Genomic DNA, 18,970 nt, shown 5'->3' on the forward strand with positions numbered 1-18,970 from the left:
GTCTTTTACGTCATATCGGAAGTTGGTTACACCGGTCGAGCGCCTGACTGCAGTCGAGTTGTCTGGTAAATAGTTCCTACAGCTATTTTTCAAGTCATGTCTAAGGATTCTCGGTATTTGCTCGTAATGTTTCTCTATTCTGAGATGAAGTGTTATCTTCATTGTTATTTTGGGAAGTAAGCGAACGTGCTAACGTTATCGGTGTTTATTTGCAATTGTAACGTCGCTAACCTAGCAGAACGTAGCTGATGAAGCGAGAGGCGGAGCCCATTCTGGACAGGATCCAAACCACTATTAGCACTCACATTCACACTTGTGGACGATTTAGAGCCTTCAGTAAACCTAAAATGTATGTTCATTTGGGAGGGAGCCGCTTTACCCGGAGAGGGCGAACAGGCAAAACCCAGCACAGCAAGTCCGTGTTGTGACAAAATTCGAACCCTGAATCTCAAAATTGGGAGGCAGACGTGTGAGTACAAATTTGTACACCTGCTACCAGTGGCAACTATTAGAGAGTTATAAAAACAAAGGTTGAAAGATTATAATTTTTTATAATCGTAACAAGATTTTTGAAAAGGTTGGATGACTGTGACATAATTATAATGCTACTAGATTAAAAAAACAAAGAGTCGTTTATGTATTTATTCAATTCAAAGCCTTTTCGAAAAAATGTCATGGGGATGGTCAGATTATTTTTTGTTTAGAGAATGAAAGGATAATATTACGAGAATAAAGTTGTAATTGTGAGAAGAAGGAGACTTGGTGGTTGAACCTCAAAGTACAGGAAACCATACAAGAGGTAAGATAAGAAGAAGTGGGACACAGAGAGGACCGAGGAGAGGAGAAAGGAATACATTGAGATGCGACGTAGGGCGAAGGTAGAGGTGGCAAAGGTCAAACAAGAGGCATATGATGACATGTATGCCAGGTTGGACACTAAAGAAGAAGAAAATGATCTCTACAGGTTGGTCAGACAGAGGGATAGCGATGGGATGGATGTGCAGCAGGTTAGGGTGATTAAGGATAGAGATGGAAATGTGTTGACTAGTGCCATTCGTGTGCTGGATAGATGGAAAGAATACTTTCAGGAGTTGATGAATGAGGAAAATGAGAGAGAAGGACGAGTAGAAGAGGCAAATGTGGTGGACCAGGAAGTGGCAATGATTAGTAAGGGGGAAGTTAGAAAGGCATTAGAGAGGATGAAAAATGGAAAGGCAGTTGGTCCTGATGACATTCCTGTAGAGGTATGGAAGCATCTAGGAGAGGTGGCTGTGGAGTTTTTGATCAGCTTGTTCAATAGAATTCTAGCACGTGAGAAGGTGCCTGATGCCGTTTTTAAGAACAAGGGGGATGTGCAGAGCAGCTGTGGGAACTATAGAGGAATAAAGTTGATGAGCCACACAATGAAGTTATGGGAAAGAGTAGTGGAAGCTAGAATCAGGAGAGACGTATTTATGAGCAACATTATGGTTTCATTCCTAGAAAGAATACTACAGTTACATTATTTGTCCTGAGTATGTTGATGGAAAAGTACAGAGAAGGTCAGAATGAACTACATTGTGTCTTTGTAGATCTAGAGAAAGCCTATCAGGGATCAGACCAGAGCCCCTTCCTGTTTGCAGTGGTGATGGATAGGCTTACAGATGAGGTTGGACTGGAGTCCCCATGGACCATGATGTTCGTCGATGACATTGTGATCTGCAGTGAAAGCAGGGAGCAGATGGAGGAACAGTTAGAAAAGGTGGAGGCATGCACTGGAAAGGAGAGGAATGGGGATTAGTCGACATAAGACAGAAAATATGTGCATAAATGAGAGAGGCGGAGGGGGAACATTGATGCTACGGGGAGAAGAGATAACGAGGGTGGATGTCTTAAAATACTTGGGGTGAACAGTCCAGAGCAATGGTGAGTGTGGTCAGGAAGTGAAGAAACGGGTCCAAGCAGGTTGTAACGGGTGGAGGAAGGTGTCAGGTGTGTTATGTGATGAGATTCTTTGCTAGGATGATGAGCAAAGTTTATTAGACAGGAGTGAGGCCAGGCATGATGTACGAATTAGAGACTGTGGCACTGAAGAAACAACAGGAAGCAGAGCTGGAGGTGGCGGAAATGAAGATGTTGAGGTTCTCTCTTGGGGTCACCAGGTTGGATAGGATTAGAAATGAGCTCATCAGAGGGACAGCCAAGGTTAGATGTTTTGGAGACGGCGTTAGAGAGAGCAGACTTTGATTGTTTGGACATGTCCAGGGGTGAGAGAGTGAGTATATTGGTAGAAGGATGATGAGGATGGATGGAGCTGCCAGGCAAGAGAGCCAGAGGAAGACCAAAGAGAAGGTTGATGGATGTCGTGAGGGAAGACATGATAGCAGTTGGTGCTCGAGAGGAGGATGCAGGAGATTGGTTTACATGGAAAAGGATGACACGCTGTGGTGACCCCTAACGGGACAAGCCAAAAGGAAAAGAAGAAGAAGAGTTTTGGAACTAAAAAGTTAAATACCCTAGTGAGGATAAGCGGTACAGAAAATTACATACCACTAGAGGGAGCCAGTGTATCACTTGTGGTACCAGTACCACACTTTGAGAATCACTGATCGATTGATTGCATGCATTTCAGATTTATAATCTCTCAGTCAGAACGGCTTGACAGATGTATGTTTTTCCAGACCCTCATAAACTCATTCATTCATTTATACATTTCTCCACCGCTCTCCTGTTCAACATTCAATCCTACAGCCTTCTTGCTGTGATGTGGCAGTGCTAACCACTTTTTTCCCCTTGACAGGCTAACTCTGCCCAGAATGAAGCATGGAAGTTGAGAGGAGAACAAGAGTGGTCCTTCTGGCATGTGGGTCCTTTAATCCCATCACCAACATGCACCTGAGGATGTTTGAACTGGCTCGAGACTATCTGGAAGACACAGGTTGTGTATCATCTGGTCTTTCATTCATGCTTTGCGTGTGTGTGTTTCTTTGGTTTTTTTGGGGGGGGGGTTGCAGGGGCATGTGATTCTCACACAAAGGTTAAATTACATTTTGAAAGGTCGCTACAAGGTGGTGAAAGGCATCGTGTCTGCGGTTGGGGATGGCTACAAGAAGCAAGGTCTGATCGAGGCTTTCCATCGTGTGAAAATGGCCAGACTGGCAACTGAGAACTCTGAGTGGATCACAGTGGATGCATGGGAGAGCTTGCAGCCTGAGTGGGTGGAGACAGCCAAAGTGATTCGGTTAGTGAGTGAACAACTCTCCTTCTCTTGTGTTGCCTTAAGCCCACTACACACAAAATCGGGCTGTTTTTGTCCGGATTTTGCCACAGGCACATCTAACGCCAGACAATCTTATGTCTTATTAATTTATCCTATAGGATTACTCTTTGGTCTGTGGTGTGTTGAGTAGATTATTCAAGGATTGTATGTTCACATACTTTTAATACGATATGGCTCAAAAGTAGTCAACAAAGCGTTATGTATCCTAGCAAGCTAGTGCTAGCACTAACATCCATCCATCCATCCATCCATCCATCTTCTGAGCCGCTTCTCCTCACTAAGGTCGCGGGCGTGCTGGAGCTTATCCCAGCTAACATGCATGGTAGCATGCACTCTAAATTGCCTGTCAGTGTGAATGTGAGTGCGAATGGTTGTTTGTTTGTTTGTGCGCCCTGTGATTGGCTGGCAACCAGTTCAGGGTGTACCTCGCCTCCTGTCCACTTGTACGTAAAATATGGCGGTGTTCTGTCAAATCATGCTCTAAAGCTTCGGTAAACATTGGTTTGTGCGCGTTAATAAATGTTGACAACAGCGACAGTGTATTTTGACAACGGCAAGCACAGGAAGTGATGCGCCGGTCACATTACGCAATCCTATTGGTCGACATGAAGGTGCGCTGTCGGAGAGTTGTCGTTGACATGTCACACTACGCGGAAGATATAAAAAAAAAAAAAATAAATCAAACATGCTACACTTTTCATTTTCAAATCCTGTAGTCTGATCTTGGCATTACATGTCAGATTTGTTTATCTTCATGTGTGGTGTCTGTAGCAGATAAAATGTTTCATCTTTGTTTGTCCCAGGCCTTAAAGATAACCCTCACTGCTCAAAAATTTGCTTTATATGGTAGAACCTTTTATCAGCATTTAGAATGGGTATGGCGGCACGGTGTCCGAGTAGTTGGCAGATGGTGTCAGAGTAGTTGGCACATCTGCCTCACCGTTCTGAGGACCGGGGTTCAAATCAGAAAATGGATGGATGGATGGATAGAATCGACATAATAATCCATCCATTTTCCATACCACTTATACTCACTAGGATCACGGGCGTGCTGGAGCCTATCCCAGCTGTTATCGGACTAGAGGCGGGATACCCCATGAACTGGTCGCCAGCCAATCGCAGGGCACATATAAACAAGCAACCATTCGCACTCACATTCACACATTTGGTATATGGGAGGAAACCGGTGTGCCCAGAGAAAACCCACGCAGGCACGGGGAGAACATGCAAACTCCACACAGGCGGGGCCGGGATTTGAACCTCGTTCCTCAGAACTATGAGGCAGATGTGCTAACCAGTCTTCCACTGTGTCGCCGGCACAATAATCGATTGTTAAAAAGTGTTTGAACCTGATTAAAGTATCAATTTATTGAAATTTTTCGCTGGTTTCTGACATTATTTAATCAAAATACACAAAAGATAAAAAATTGTTTCTGTTTAAAATTCCTCATTTTTTGGGGCGGTTTTGTCTCATGCAAATGAGTCACTACTCACCCCACCCCCTATATGACTGAGCCAGTGCTGAGTACGGCTTTCATTAGACACTGACTGAGGGTGGAACGATTAAGCCTAGAGGGTGAAAAGAAATGCTTACAAGGATTCAATATTTCCATTGTATTTTCCCACATGGAGGCAGCACTTCATCATCAAGCCATTAAATTACACTTCTTAGTTAGTGTGTGGGTCCATGCATGAGGCCCATGCAGCGGACACATGGCCGAACACAAATATCCAATTCCCCAAAAGGGTGGAGAAGCAATCCAGTATTTTTATATAAGCTATTAAAAAGTCACTTTTCCACAATATTCACACCTTTAACAACTTTCACTTTCTTTTTTTGGTTTACAGTTGATTAGTCCTAAATTTCTGTTCTGTATCTCCACAGGCATCACTATTCAGAACTAACAGCAGCTGAGCAAAATGGTGATCAGGTGGACACTGTCAAGTATGCCAAAAAGAGACGCATTGAAGAGAATTATGTTGAGAATGCATCATATCACAACAAAAGAGGTAGGTGAAGGACTCTATGCTACATTCCAATAAAGTTGGGACATTGTATGAAACGTAAATAAAAAGAGAATACAATGATTTGCAAATCCTTTTCAACCTATATTCAGGTGAATACGCTACAAATACATTTAATTTTAATTAATTAATTAATGTTTAATTTTAACTGATGAACATTGTTTTTTTTTTTTTTTTCCATGTTCCAAAAAAGCTGGGATGGGTAACAGAATACTGGGAAAGTTGAGGACTGTTCAAAAAATACCATTAATGCTGAAAGATACGTACAGGTTTTGGAGCAACATATGCTGCCATCCAAGTAACATCTTTTTTAGGGACGTCCCTGCTTATTTCAGCTAGGCAATGCCAAGCCACATTCTGCATGTGTTATAGCAGTGTGGTTTTGTTGTGAAAGAGCCTGTCAGCAGTCCAGACCTGGCTCCCATTGAAAATGTGTGGTGCAAAATACGACAACGGAGACCCCAGACTGTTGAACAATTGAAGTTGCACATGAAGCAAGAATTGGAAAGAATTCCAAGCTTCAACAATTAGTGTCCTCAGTTCCCGAAGGCTTATTGAGTGTTGTTGTAGGGAAAGGTGATGTAACACAGTGGTAAACATGCCCTTGTGCCAGCTTTTTTGGAACGTGTTTAAAATGAGTGAATATTTGCAAATAAACTACAAATTTGATCAGTTTGAACATTAACCATCTTCTCTTTGTAATGTATTTGATTCAATATAGATTGAAAATGATTTGCAAATCATTGTATTCTGTTTTTATTTACATTTTACACAATGTCCCTAGTCCCAACTTCATTGGAAAATGGGTTTGTATTTTTATTCGTCCCATTTGCTGAGAAAAAAAATAGTGAATGCTTCAGCTGATGGCTACCATTGTGATTGACACATTGCTATATTTATATACAATTCACATTTAACTCCTCCATCTTCATCATTTATGATAATTTCCATGGGCATGAACATTAACAAGTGACCTATATGTTATTTTCTATTTGCTGTTTTTTGCTATTTAGTTATTCGGTCAATAGCGTGGTTTGGTGTGTGGTGCGTGGAACAGGACTGGGTAAAATAAAAAGAATACAATAAAATGTCTGGAATGTCTTGTGTGACATTGTACAATTACTTAACGTGTAGAAAATACATAATAAAAAAAAATAATTTCATCCAGCCATCTGCATCACTTATCCTGTTCAGAGTTGCAGGTCAATCCAGTCAATCCAGTCAATCGCAGGGCACGTTTAAACAAACAACAATTCAGACTCTCAATTCACACCATCCCTGAGTTGGAATTGAACCCCTACTGTCTACATGGAAGTTATGTGGGTGAATCACTACATTGTCATTGACTTCTATGTTTTTTCAGTCAAAGACAAAAAAAAAATAAGAATAAAACAATGAATTGGTTGGGTTTGAGGTCTTTTTAAATTCATAGAAATACAATTAAAGATGGAAAGTAATTTATTGAGTTCATTCCTAATTTAACATACTTATCATCATTCATAGTGCATGTAGTGCACCATCCTCCATGTTGTTATTATTATTATTTTTTTTTAAATAAAACATTGACCAATAAATATTCATCCATTCCTTGTGACTGATAGCAAGCGATGGATGCGTCAAGCTGTATTTTTACACTGGGTGTTTCTTATCATTTTAAAGGTGATGTGTGAGGACATGACATGTCTATAAGTGCCTTCCAAAAATAGCCACAAAAGCATTAACGGCTAAGTGACCTTTAGTGGATCCGGAAAGTGTTCCCAGCACTTCTTTTTTTCCAGTTTTTTTTATGTTCCATCGTTTGTTCCAAAATTAATTGCATCTTTGTAATTTCACATCCTTTTCCCAAAATGAATTAAATTATTTTATATTTTTTACCCTAAAAGTTACACGTACATTAGCCTATATTGACAATAGATTTTTGCAAAGGTATTAATAAATAAATAACTAAGAAATGAATAACAGTCTGACTAAACTAAACTCTACTGGAATTGCAGACGCAACTCAGTTGATGCTGCTGTGTGGTGCTGATGTCCTCGAGTCTTTCGGGATCTCCAACTTGTGGAAGGAGGAAGACATCTCAGAAATAGTGGGCCGCTTCGGCTTGGTGTGTATCACACGCTGTGGCAGCGACCCACACAAGTTCATCCACCGGTCAGACATGCTGTGGAAGCACCGCAAGAACATCCACGTGGTCCCTGAGTGGGTGGCCAACGACATCTCCGCCACGCACGTGCGCCGGGCTCTGCGTCGCGATCGAAGTGTTAAATACCTGCTGCCGGACAACGTGCTTCATTACATCCATGAGCATCATCTCTACAGTGCCGAAAGCGAGCAGAACAACGCCGGTGTGGTTCTCGCACCCCTGCAAAGATACGTAGGTGACCCCTCTGGTTAAAACGTAGACTGCTTTTACAGTGAAATGACACTATTTAAAGCTTTTACCAGTGCCTACTCCACAAAACAGTAATAGTGTCGATCCTTAAATTTGGATATCCTTCAAAACAAAATTTCCCATTGAGAGCAATTTTATTTGTTATAATTTGTTTAAGAGTCCAAACTGTCATCATCATAGAACCTTTAGCAATTATACAGGCAATAATTAATTGCCATAAACAGAAGTTAGCAAGTCATTTATTCACTGCGTCAATAATGGACCTCGCACATCAATTTTTGACATGAATTGTCACACAAATATAGAATGAAATCAACCACCAATGCAGTTTTTCCAACATTTATTGAGCTAAGGCACATCATTTACATTTTAAAAAAATTAATGGAACATCATCAAACAAAAAGTCACAAAACTATATAAAAATAATGATGATGTCAACGCACATTACTCACAAATTTACAAAGTTTGTACTAAAACTGGGCCTTGTTTAGTTGAACACCTATTATTCTGTTGTATGCATGCCAACAGGTGGATACACAGTTTTATTGTAGGTTGCTGTGAAAAAATATTGGCTTCCTTCTCAAATTCTTATTTTTGCATAATTTCCCCACTTTGTTTAAAGTCATCAAACAGATGTAAATATCAGACAAAGACAACCCAAGTAAATGAAATGAATGAATGTATTCAGGAAAAAAACAAATTCAAACCTACCTGGTCCTGTATGAAAAAGTAAAGGCCCCCTAAACCTAATAACTGGTTGTGCCACCCTCAGCAGCAAAAACTGAAATCAAGCGTCTTCAATAACTGGCAATGAGTCTTTTACATCTCTGTGGAGATATTTCGGCCCACTTTTCCTTGCAGAATTTTAATTCAGCAACAGTGGAGGGATTTCAAGCATGAACGGCCGGCCTTTTTAATGTCATGCCACAGCGTTTCAATGAGATTCAAGTCTGGACTTTAACTAGGTCACTGCAAAATTTTAATTAAAACAAATAAAATAAAAATTTAAGCCATTCAGAGGTTAACACGCTGATGATATGTTTTGGATTATTGTCCTGCTGCACAACCCAAGCGTGCTTCAGCTTGAGGTCACAAACTGATGGCTGAACATTCTACTTCAGGATTTTCTGGTAAAGAGCAGAATTTATGGTTGCATTAATCACAGCAAGTCGTCCAAGTCCTGCAGGAGTAAAACAGCCTCAGAACATCACGCTACCATCACAATGTTTGACTGGTGGTATGATGTTCTTTTTCAGAAATGCTGTGTTAACATTTATGCCAGATGTAATGAGACACACTCTTTCCAAAAACTCCATAGAAGATTCTCCCAAAAGTCTTGGGAATCATTCAGATGTTTGTTTACAAAAGTAAGACGAGCCTCGATGTTCTTTTTGGTCAGCAGTGGTTTTTACCTTGGAACTCTGCCATGTCATTTTTGCCCAGTCTCTTCTTTACTGTTGAGTCATGAACACTGACCTTAGTTCTTTAGATGTTGTCCTGGGTTCCTTTGTGACATTAACTGAGGCAAGGGAGGCTTGCAGTTCTTTAGATGTTGTCCTGAGTTCCTTTGTGGCTTCCTGGATGAGTCATTGCTGTTCTCTTGGAGTAATTTTTGAAGGCCGGTCACTCCTTGGAAGCTTCACCACTGTTCCATGTTTTCTCCATTTGAGGATAATGGCTCTCTCTGTGATTTGCTGAAATCCGAAAGTTTTACAAATAGCTTTGTAACCCTTTCCAGGCTGATAGATGTCAGTTACTTTATTTCTTGCCTGTTCTTGAATGTCATTTTTTCAAAATTCATCCTGATCATTGTGCATGTCTGATCTTTAACTAGAGGAAATTTTGGTTGTGGTTATTGCTGCCAAAGGAGGGTCAAGCGGTTATTAAATTAGTTCAGTTAATTCCTCCCCATGATCTGACTCCATTCAATGACCAATTTATGCAGAAATTTAAGAATTTCCAAAATGTTCACATACGTACCTTTTCCTCCTACTGTATGATGAGATTTCCAATGCTAAGGATTCGAATTTTTCCAAAACTCCCAACTTCAAGGTATTACTGCATATGTGATAAAACAACATAGATATTCCAGTGTGTGAAGTGATTGTTTTAGTGTATGCTTCTGTGCTAGGTGTACTAAAATTTTCCCACCTCGCACTCCGACAACCTGAAGGTAGACAACTTTCTTAACGTGTTGGCAGTGCTGTGCATGGGAAAATTGACTTGTTTTCACACTAGAAATTGAATAAAACAGCTGACTTTGTTTTGCAACTTGGAATAGGTGTATTTCTTATACTGTACATTTATTGTTATTCCACACATACATAAAAACCTCATCAAGTGTCAGTCTTGTTTTAATTTGATTGACATATTGGTTTGTTCAGGGTGGCCTCGTGGTTAGCACCTCAGCTCACAATTCTGAGATTAAGGATTTGAATCCGGCTCCGGCACGTGACGTTTGCATGTGCACGTACTTAAATGGGTTTGCTGGGGGTACTCCGGCTTCTTTCCACATTCTGAAAACACACATTTTAGGTTCATAAAAAGACTAAATTATCAATATGTGTGAATGTGCATATGAATGGTCGTTTGTATTCTGTATGGCCCGGCTGTGATTGGGTATACCCCACCTCTTGTCAAAAGTCAGCTGGCATACAGTGCCGTGAAAAGGTATCGGCACCCTTTTCAAGTTCTTATATTTTTGCATAGTTTCCCCACTTTAATGTTGACGATCATCACTTTCACATTCACTCTCTAAAGCTGCATGCCACAGTTAATGTCAGTGTCAGTCAAAATGACTATTTTTTTGGGGCTGTGATAGACAGGTGTCTCTCTTTCACACGTGTCATGGACAAAGAAACAAGTGTGTGTTATTGCATTTTGGGCCTACAGCCAGCTAAAACAGCTGCATTTGTCTTGTGACTGATAGCAAGCAATGGATGCATGTATCTGCAGTAGATGTAGTTTTAGACAGTTTTTTTCTCTCACGCCATCATTATAGATGTGACGTGATGATATAACATGTCTGTGAGTGCTTACAAAAATTAGCCATAGAGCCGTTGATGGCTAACTGACCTACATAATTGGAGCAGTCTAACTTGCCACCAATGAGAGTATTTCCCTTCTCTGCTGAACTGATATAAGGGCACACCTACCTCTAATACTGCCATCTACTAAATGAAATTCTAAATGAAAAGCCATGATGGATAAGTAGCTTTCAACCCGCTCCCTTAGTTTCGAACACAATATAAAGGCTCACCGGAAATGACCATTAGCTTTTGTGGTACATGGGACATCATCAACGACAACTTTGAAGGGTACATGATTGCATTAGGTTAAGATACTTAAAATATTTTCTTCTTATTGACTAGTCATTTTTGTCTGGAGCGAAAGATGTTTGTAGCAGGAGCCCTTTTTTATTTTCTTTTTTTAAAATAGTCTTTACAGGACTTGTATATGGCTAAATATACTGGGACATCTGGCTAATACATGCAAAAGGTGAAACATTCTGGTTTGACTTTCTTCAAGATCTTAGACTGTGTCTGTTTCTGTTCTAGTTCTTTTCAAAGGTGTTTGATGGGGTTCCTTCACACAAAGTCACCCTAATATACCTTTATGGAAACCTAATTGGACCATGCTGGAAAAGAAAAGAGCCTTTCCTAAACTTTTCCCACAAAAAATATTGTTTAACTGAAGGAGAAATCAAGCAATTCTGGTGTGAGGTGCATCCCGATATAACTTAATGAGTTTGTGGAAAATCTGAGTGTTATGGTCAGAGTTCAATACATACATACAGTCCGGTTAGTCTGAGCCCAGTGGATGACTCTTCCCCTTAAGGTCGGAACCACATAAAGCCTGTTTTCAGGGCAATTTTCAGGGCTAAGGGTGTTCTTCAGAGCCTCCTGTACCGCAGTCTCAAATGTCCCAAACAAAAGCAGAAACGAAACATAACTTGGGCAAAATGGTTTTAGGGTCGGACAAAGAATTCTCTCCGCAGAAAATGCGCGATAAAGCATCTGGCTTACCATTTTTAGAACCAGGTCGGTAGGATAACGTGAAATTGAATCTAGTGAAAAACAGAGCCCATCTAGCCTGCCTCACATTTAATCTCTTAGCAGATTTAAGATATTCCAGGTTCTTGTGATCTGTCCATACTAAAAACGGAGTATGTGCCCCCTCTAGCCAGTGCCTCCATTCCACCAAAGCCACCTTGACTGCCAGCAGTTCACGGTCACCGATGTCATAATTTCTCTCGGCTGGGGTCAGTTTTTTGGAGAGATAAGCACAAGAATGTAATTTACCATCATTTAGACATTCCTGGGAGAGCACTGCTCCTATACTGGCATCAGACGCATCAACTTCTACCACAAACTGCTGTTTGAGATCTGGCAAAATGAGAATGGGAGCGGAGGTAAAGCTCAATTTAAGTTTCTGAAAAGCTGCCTGACAAAGCGGGTTCCATACGAAAGGTCTTTGTGGCGAAGTAAGATCATGCAAAGGCGAGGCAATAGAACTGAAATTTCTAATGAACTTTCTGTAGAAATTGGCGAACCCTAAGAACCTTTGTACATCTTTGCGTGACGTGGGAGTGGGCCAAATAGTCACGGCATCAACTTTGCAAGGGTCCATTTTGATTTCACCTGGAGCCCAGCACGAACCCCAGAAAAGAAACGGACGCCTTGCGTAACTCACATTTCTCAGCCTTGACATAGTACATTCTGCAGTAACTGCTGCAACACAAAGCGGACATGAATGATGTGAGTCTCCTCATCCGGGGAGAATATCAAAATATCGTCCAAATATACAAAAACGTACACATTCAACATGTAACGCAGGGCATCATTGACAAAGTTCTGGAACACAGCTGGAGTGTTAGTTAGTCCAAAATGGATCACCAAATACTCGTAATGTCCCGTTGGTGTGTTGAATGCTGTTTTCCATTCATCCCACTCCCTTATCCTGACTAGATGATATGCATTTCTTAAGTCTAGTTTGGTGAAAACCTTTGCTCCCTCCAGGAACTCAAAGGCAGTGGAGATGAGAGGAAGAGGGTACTTGTTTTTCACAGTTATGTCGTTGAGACCCGGTAATCGATACAGGGTCGCAGAGTATTATCTTTCTTGTCCACAAAGAAAAATCCACCTCCTGCAGGGGATGAAGATGGGCAAATAATCCCGGCTCCCAGTGATTCATCCACATTCTCCTTCATAGCCTTGTGTTCCAGCCCTGAAAGAGAGAACAATCTCCCTCGTGGAGGTGTGGTTCCAGGCAGCAAGTCAACTGCACAGTCATAAGGTCTTTGGGGTGGAAGGGATTTGGCCTTGGACTTGGAAAAAAAATTCTTTAATGTCCTGGGAACAGGTGGGCACTTGAGATAAGTAAGGATCGCCAGATGGTTATGTGGATTGTCATTTGAAACATAGCCCTGAATATCACATGGAGGCTTGAAGCAGTTCTGGGCGCAATTGCTGCCCCATGACATAATCTGCCCAGAGGACCAGACAATGTGGGGGTTATGTAATTTCAACCATGGGTTCCCTAAAATAATGGTCATGATTCATGGCGTCAAAAACATGATAACTAATGCGTTCCGAGTGAGAATCAGGAAATGTCAATGTGAGTGTTTGGGTGCGGTGAGTGATCTTGCCCATAAAACTGCCGTCTGCAGCATAGGTGTTGCGGTGGCGTTGTATTTGAAAGGTTCTAAGGTGCATCCGTCTAACAAGGAGGGAGCTGAGTAAGTTTGCGTCAGAACCACAAGTCAATTAATACAGATTTATGAATTTCTTGATCAGGAGAGCATAATGTCACTTTAGGAAGAACCTGGGTAGGATCTTCCTTCATGAAATTTACTCACCGCTCCCGTACCCTTGCTACCGGCACCGGCAACCTTGACGTGACAGTTGCTCACGGAATGACCCAACTGCCCGCAGTAAAAGCACCGCCCTTCCCTCAGCCGGCGTTGATGTTCCTCAGGGGAGAGACGGAACCTGCCCAGTTGCATGGGTTCATCCGTGGTGACGCTAGCCAGTGGATTGAGACCGGCAACATGGGATCTGCCTTGGTTTGGCTGGTCACCGAGGCTCGTCCTCCAAGTACGCGGTGACGCAGCCCTCCGCCGAACTCCGTTCCAGCTCCCGATCCAAAAGCCTCTTATCAATTTTTACGGCGAGAGCGATGAGAGTGTCCAAGTCGGTCGGCAGGTCTAGCGGGACCAAATGATCCTTGACGGCGGGGGATAGTCCTTGAAAAAATGCATCGAGCAGTGCCCTATTATTCCACTGACTCTCAGCTGCTAGAATGCGAAACTCACAATCTGGTGTGGAAAACTGAAAAATTTGCTCCATAATCTTTACGAAAAAAGCCCACGAATGACATGCGGCGGAATTGCGACTCCATTCAGCAGTAGCCCACACCTCCACACGACCAGTCAGGTGGGAAATGACAAAAGCGATTTTTGCCCGCTCATTGGGGAAGGCAGCTGCCTGCAGCTCAAAGTGGAGTTCGCACTGAGTGATGAACGGCTGAATATTCTCCAGAGAACCTCTCCAGTCGAGAGAGCTGTGGGCAGACAGCAGCGGAGGTGGCAGGTGGCTGCATGGTGACTACTTCACCTGGAAACGGTGGGTGCTGTGCCAGCTGGTTCCTTCTTCTGAAGCATATTCATAAGAACGTCAAACTGTTGGCCACCACAACCGGAACACATACCCATGACATGTATATGTTATAGGTCACATTTATGGAGGAAAACGTTTTGTAATGTTTCAATCACAAAAACCTGGCATTTGAACAGGGTTGTGTAGACTTTTTTTTATCCATTGTAATCAATGTAATAGCGCCTCTTGACAGTTACTCAGGATAAACACGCATTGAACAATAGAAATAATGCAGAATTGAAATGTGGCACACACGCATACAATGGCCTAGTTTGCGTAAGCCTTAGAAAGTGTGTCCCAGTATTTAAGTCCACGTCAGCTGTTCACACATGCCTACTGTCCCCACTTATTAGCGCTTGTTTGAGAAAGATTGCTCTGAAGTTGAAGATGAGGAAACTGATAGAACAGCAGGGCGTCATCAAAACGTACAGCACCTTCAGGAAGCGCACCGTATCCTTCCGAGTGGGTCAGCAGTGTGAGGAGATCTCAGAGGGTGAGACAACAGGCACATGAAGGTGAATACAAATGGCCGAATGAACGATTGAGAGCCGTGCATTGAATTTGGATAAGCTGCCACTCTCTCCTGTGCTGCGCAGTCGCTGGTAAGGTGGGAAGGGAACAAGCTGGTGTGCGAACAGACTGGTGAGATGAAGAACAGGGGGTGGTGTCACTGGATTGAAGAGGACAAGCTTCACCTGGGACAACATTGGCATCATGCAAAACAACAACTATTACAATTGCAATGTGTATTCTTTGTCTTTACCTCATCTATATAATGTTTATTTAGATCAAAATGTATGCATTATTCACTAAGTATTGGAAGGAATCTTCTAATATTAACAGTGAAAAGTGACTTTGACATCTTTACCTGGATTTGCTTCAAAATGTTTCTTGTGTTCAAACCCCACTCCTTTGTGCCAATCTGTTTTTGTAGATATAGTAGCTAGTGTTTTATAGTACCCCAAATATAGCCAAATGTTTAATACATGTTTGCAGTACATTAATATTCGGTTTGGTACATTGTGTTATTTATGAGGCAGCATGGTGGAAAAAGTGGTTAACAAGTCTGCCTCACGTCTGAGGTTCAGGGTTCAAATCTTGGCGTCTTCCTGGGTTAGGGTGAGGTTGGGAGCTTGGATAAGCTCCAGCTCACCCGTGACCCTACTGAGGACAAGTGCTATCGAAAATGGATAAATTGCAAATTTTTGCTCTATGAGTTCTCATTGTCTTCTTTATTTGTATATTTTTGTTTCCCATCTTAAAGGGCAGAACAGTGGACGAGTAGTTAGCACTTTTGCTTAAGGGAATCTTGTCATTTCTGCGAGGGTTCTTTTCCCGGTACTCCAGCTTCCTCCCGCCTTCCAAAAACATACATGTTAGGTTCATTAAGGACTCTAAATTTTCCATAGATGTGAATGGTTGTTTGTCTATGTACCATGCAATTGGCTGGTGACCAAGTGTGCTCCACCTCTTGCCCAATGTCTGCTCAGCTCATCTGTGACCCAAATGAGGAGAAGCAGTATAGAAAACTGATGTAATAATTCAGCGTCTTTGAATTAAAGTGAAACCTACATTTACTGGACTAATAGAGGGGAGGGGCCATCTGTTAAATCCGATTGTCCGCTAAATTGAGGCAACAAAAAAGGACGTAACAATAATTTTGTACTGCACAATATTATTGTTTCATCCTTATTTGGTGGCCGAAATACACCCAGTACAGTACAAAATTATTTTAAATAAATATTGAAAAGTTTTAGTTCATCCAAACTTACCTCTTTGGTGTACAGGAGGGGGGATTTTGAGTTCCAACTGGACACTATTTTTAGTCTGCGAAGTCCGTTAAATCAAGGTTCCACTGTAATTTGTTTTGATTTAGTAGTTCCAGAGTATTCCCATCTCATTATTAGGTAAAGAGATTTTTATTTTACAAGCACTACAGAAAATGGATTGATGTATTACCAAATGTAATGTAATCTTCTTTTATACATTCAGGAGATGTATTGTGAAGGGGAAATATGCAAGCAAGTTTTCAAGAAGGTCAATGACTGAATAGGGGGACGAATATCAAAGAAATCGGCATAAGAAAAATCAGCTCTCCTGTGAGCTGTAAGGGTATAAACTATGCCACTAGAGAGCAGCACATCAACATGACTACTGTATGTACAGTAGTTATAGGTTAACAGTTAACCACTGTGTCAACAGTGTGTAGCTCATGAGGGGCAAATGGAAGAGAAGCAGTTGTTTATTTATACGTTTCTGTGTATTTGTACTTCAATTGCATAACTGTTATCTGCCTTTTAGACATAATATTGTAATGCCCTCGGATGGGGTCAAGGACAACATATTCACTGATGCCTTAGTCACTTTAGTCCCATGATGAGTGGTAACAGAATGCCCATTCAACGATAGCTGCTATCGGCTAATGCTGACGACAAAGCACTCCACACCAGATTCCCTGATTTGAGCCAACGTTCAAGCTTAAATGTCCCTTTGGTCTTCCATATTAAATGTCCATTTAACAACAATTATTCCGGAGCGCTTTCATCTTTGATGACGTCACAACCGCCAATCACCAGGCCCGCCCTTAACAGCCCACAAAGAGTTCAGATATTGCAATAATGTATGCATGGGCATTCATGTCACCTGGATTCAAATAAAGGGCGGTCAATGTAAAAAAACAAACAATCTTTCTTGATAGCTGCTGGCAATTGTAATTTACACTTAAACCCAAGGATAGGCAAAGTATGGCCCGTGGGCCACAAACGTTCTGATATTTTCTTTAATCCAGCCCACCGAGCATTTACATGATCAAGAGTACAATTATTGTAATTAAACAGTTAACTGCATTAATTTGGCCATACTTGTATTTATTCATTTATGTTTGTGTGCATTCATGTGTCTCATTAGATATTTTGTTAATTGATTTCTTGTAAATAATAAACAAAAAAATAGTACAATCAACATAAAATTTTGAATAAACATTTTAAAATTACATATACATTAAAAAATGTGGATTATTTTATTATAAATCTGTTTTTATTGCATTTGCATTTTTCCTTAAAATTAGTCATTTAAAATGCCTCGACATGTCCATCCATCCATCCATTTTCTGAGCCGCTTCTCCTCACTAGGGTCGCGGGCGTGCTGGAGCCTATCCCAGCTGTCATCGGGCAGGAGGCGGGGTACACCCTGAACTGGTTGCCAGCCAATCGCAGGGCACATAGAAACAAACACCCATTCGCACTCACAGTCATGCCTATGGGCAATTTAGAGTCTCCAATTAATGCATGTTTTTGGGATGTGGGAGGAAACCGGAGTGCCCGGAGAAAACCCACGCAGGCACGGGGAGAACATGCAAACTCCACACAGGCGGGGACGGGGATTGAACCCCGCACCTCAGAACTGTGAGGCTGACGCTCTAACCAGTCGGCCACCGTGCCGCCGCCTCGACATGTATTCAATTTAAATTCCAATTTCAATTTGTTAATTGATTTATATATCCATCCATCCATTTTCTTTAGTAGTTGGGGCCTATCCCACCTGAGTGTGTGAGCGTTAAGAGTCCACCCTGGACTGCTCACTAGCCAATGACAGTTACAATAAATAATAAACAAAAATCTGAAATACACATTTGACTTCATAAAATGACAAAGATAAAATCAATTTTAAATAAATTATTATGGGCTGACAGTTTGAAATTTTGGTACAGATTTTAGCAAGAAACATAGACGTTGCAGATGATTTGCTTTCGTGGGCCACATAAAATGAGGTGGTGGGCCAGAGCTGGGCCCTGGGACTTAAGTTTGACACCTGTGATGTTGTGCTAAATATAGACCCTTTCCAAAAAATTGTAATATCATGGAAGTTCATTTACATAATTCCATTCAAAAAGTTAAACTTTGATAGATTATAGATTCATGGCCCACAATTTAAACAATTTCAAGTATTTATTTGTTTACTTTTACATAATTTGGGCTTTCAGCACATAAAATCAGGAATTCGAAAAATTTGAATACTGTGAAGAAATCAGGCAAAATTTTGCAGGCCATAAATGTTTTAAACTGAGTGTCCCACACAAATCATCTACTAAACTCAAAGCACCTGCACAGGTTTCTCCAGGTGTCATTAAATTGCCTCAGTTGGGTTCAATATGAAGAAGGCTGCATACTTGACAACTGGCCAGGAGACCATCATTGATACCCTCCATAGGATGGGTAAGCCACATAGGTTCATAGCGAACCTATGCGTTAGTAGCGAACAGGCGTTAGTAAACTCTTTCTTAAATCCAAGGTCACCGCAACAGTCTACCAGAATGTTTTCGAGGATTTCATGATTCCTTCTGCTGAGGATCACTATGGAGATGCAGATTTCATCTTGCAAGCAAGACCTGGCCCCTGCCCATACCGCCAGAAGCACCAAAACCTGCTTTGATGCCCATGCCATCACAGTGGTTGACTGGCCAGCCAACTCGCCAGATCTAAACCCCATTGAGAATCTATGGGGTATTATCAAGAGGAACATGAGGGGCACCCGACCCAAAAATAAAGAAGAACTGACAGCAAGCATCAAGGAAATCTGGGCTTCCATAACTGCCAGGCAATGCCACAGGTTGATTGCCTCAATGTGCCGTGGCAGTGA

General features: G+C 41.5%; 2 protein-coding genes across 3 annotated transcripts; both read left to right on the plus strand.

Annotated features, from left to right (window-relative positions):
• The first annotated feature begins 25 nt into the window (after window positions 1–25).
• Window positions 26–9,947, plus strand: nmnat1 (nicotinamide nucleotide adenylyltransferase 1). 2 transcript variants are annotated; one of them, XM_061781684.1, is made up of 5 exons: window positions 26–65; window positions 2,780–2,917; window positions 3,037–3,220; window positions 5,145–5,269; window positions 7,279–9,947. In XM_061781684.1, the coding sequence occupies exons 2-5, from the start codon at window positions 2,803–2,805 to the stop codon at window positions 7,677–7,679; spliced, it is 825 nt and encodes a 274-aa protein (XP_061637668.1). In that variant the 5' UTR covers window positions 26–65; window positions 2,780–2,802; the 3' UTR covers window positions 7,680–9,947. The 2 variants fall into 2 exon arrangements, with proteins under 2 accessions (XP_061637668.1, XP_061637679.1); XM_061781695.1 differs by lacking the exon at window positions 7,279–9,947 and adding an exon at window positions 5,679–7,224.
• A 131-nt stretch (window positions 9,948–10,078) lies between these two features.
• On the plus strand, window positions 10,079–17,294 carry rbp7a (retinol binding protein 7a, cellular). The gene is given in 6 exon segments (XM_061781722.1): window positions 10,079–11,010; window positions 12,965–12,971; window positions 14,686–14,825; window positions 14,828–14,847; window positions 14,929–15,029; window positions 16,324–17,294. Coding segments are annotated over 6 exon segments (396 nt in total). The 5' UTR covers window positions 10,079–10,940; the 3' UTR covers window positions 16,382–17,294.
• The last annotated feature ends 1,676 nt before the right edge of the window (window positions 17,295–18,970 follow it).

Source organism: Phyllopteryx taeniolatus, chromosome 1 (genome assembly GCF_024500385.1).
Source record: "Phyllopteryx taeniolatus isolate TA_2022b chromosome 1, UOR_Ptae_1.2, whole genome shotgun sequence".
NCBI lineage: Eukaryota > Metazoa > Chordata > Actinopteri > Syngnathiformes > Syngnathidae > Phyllopteryx > Phyllopteryx taeniolatus.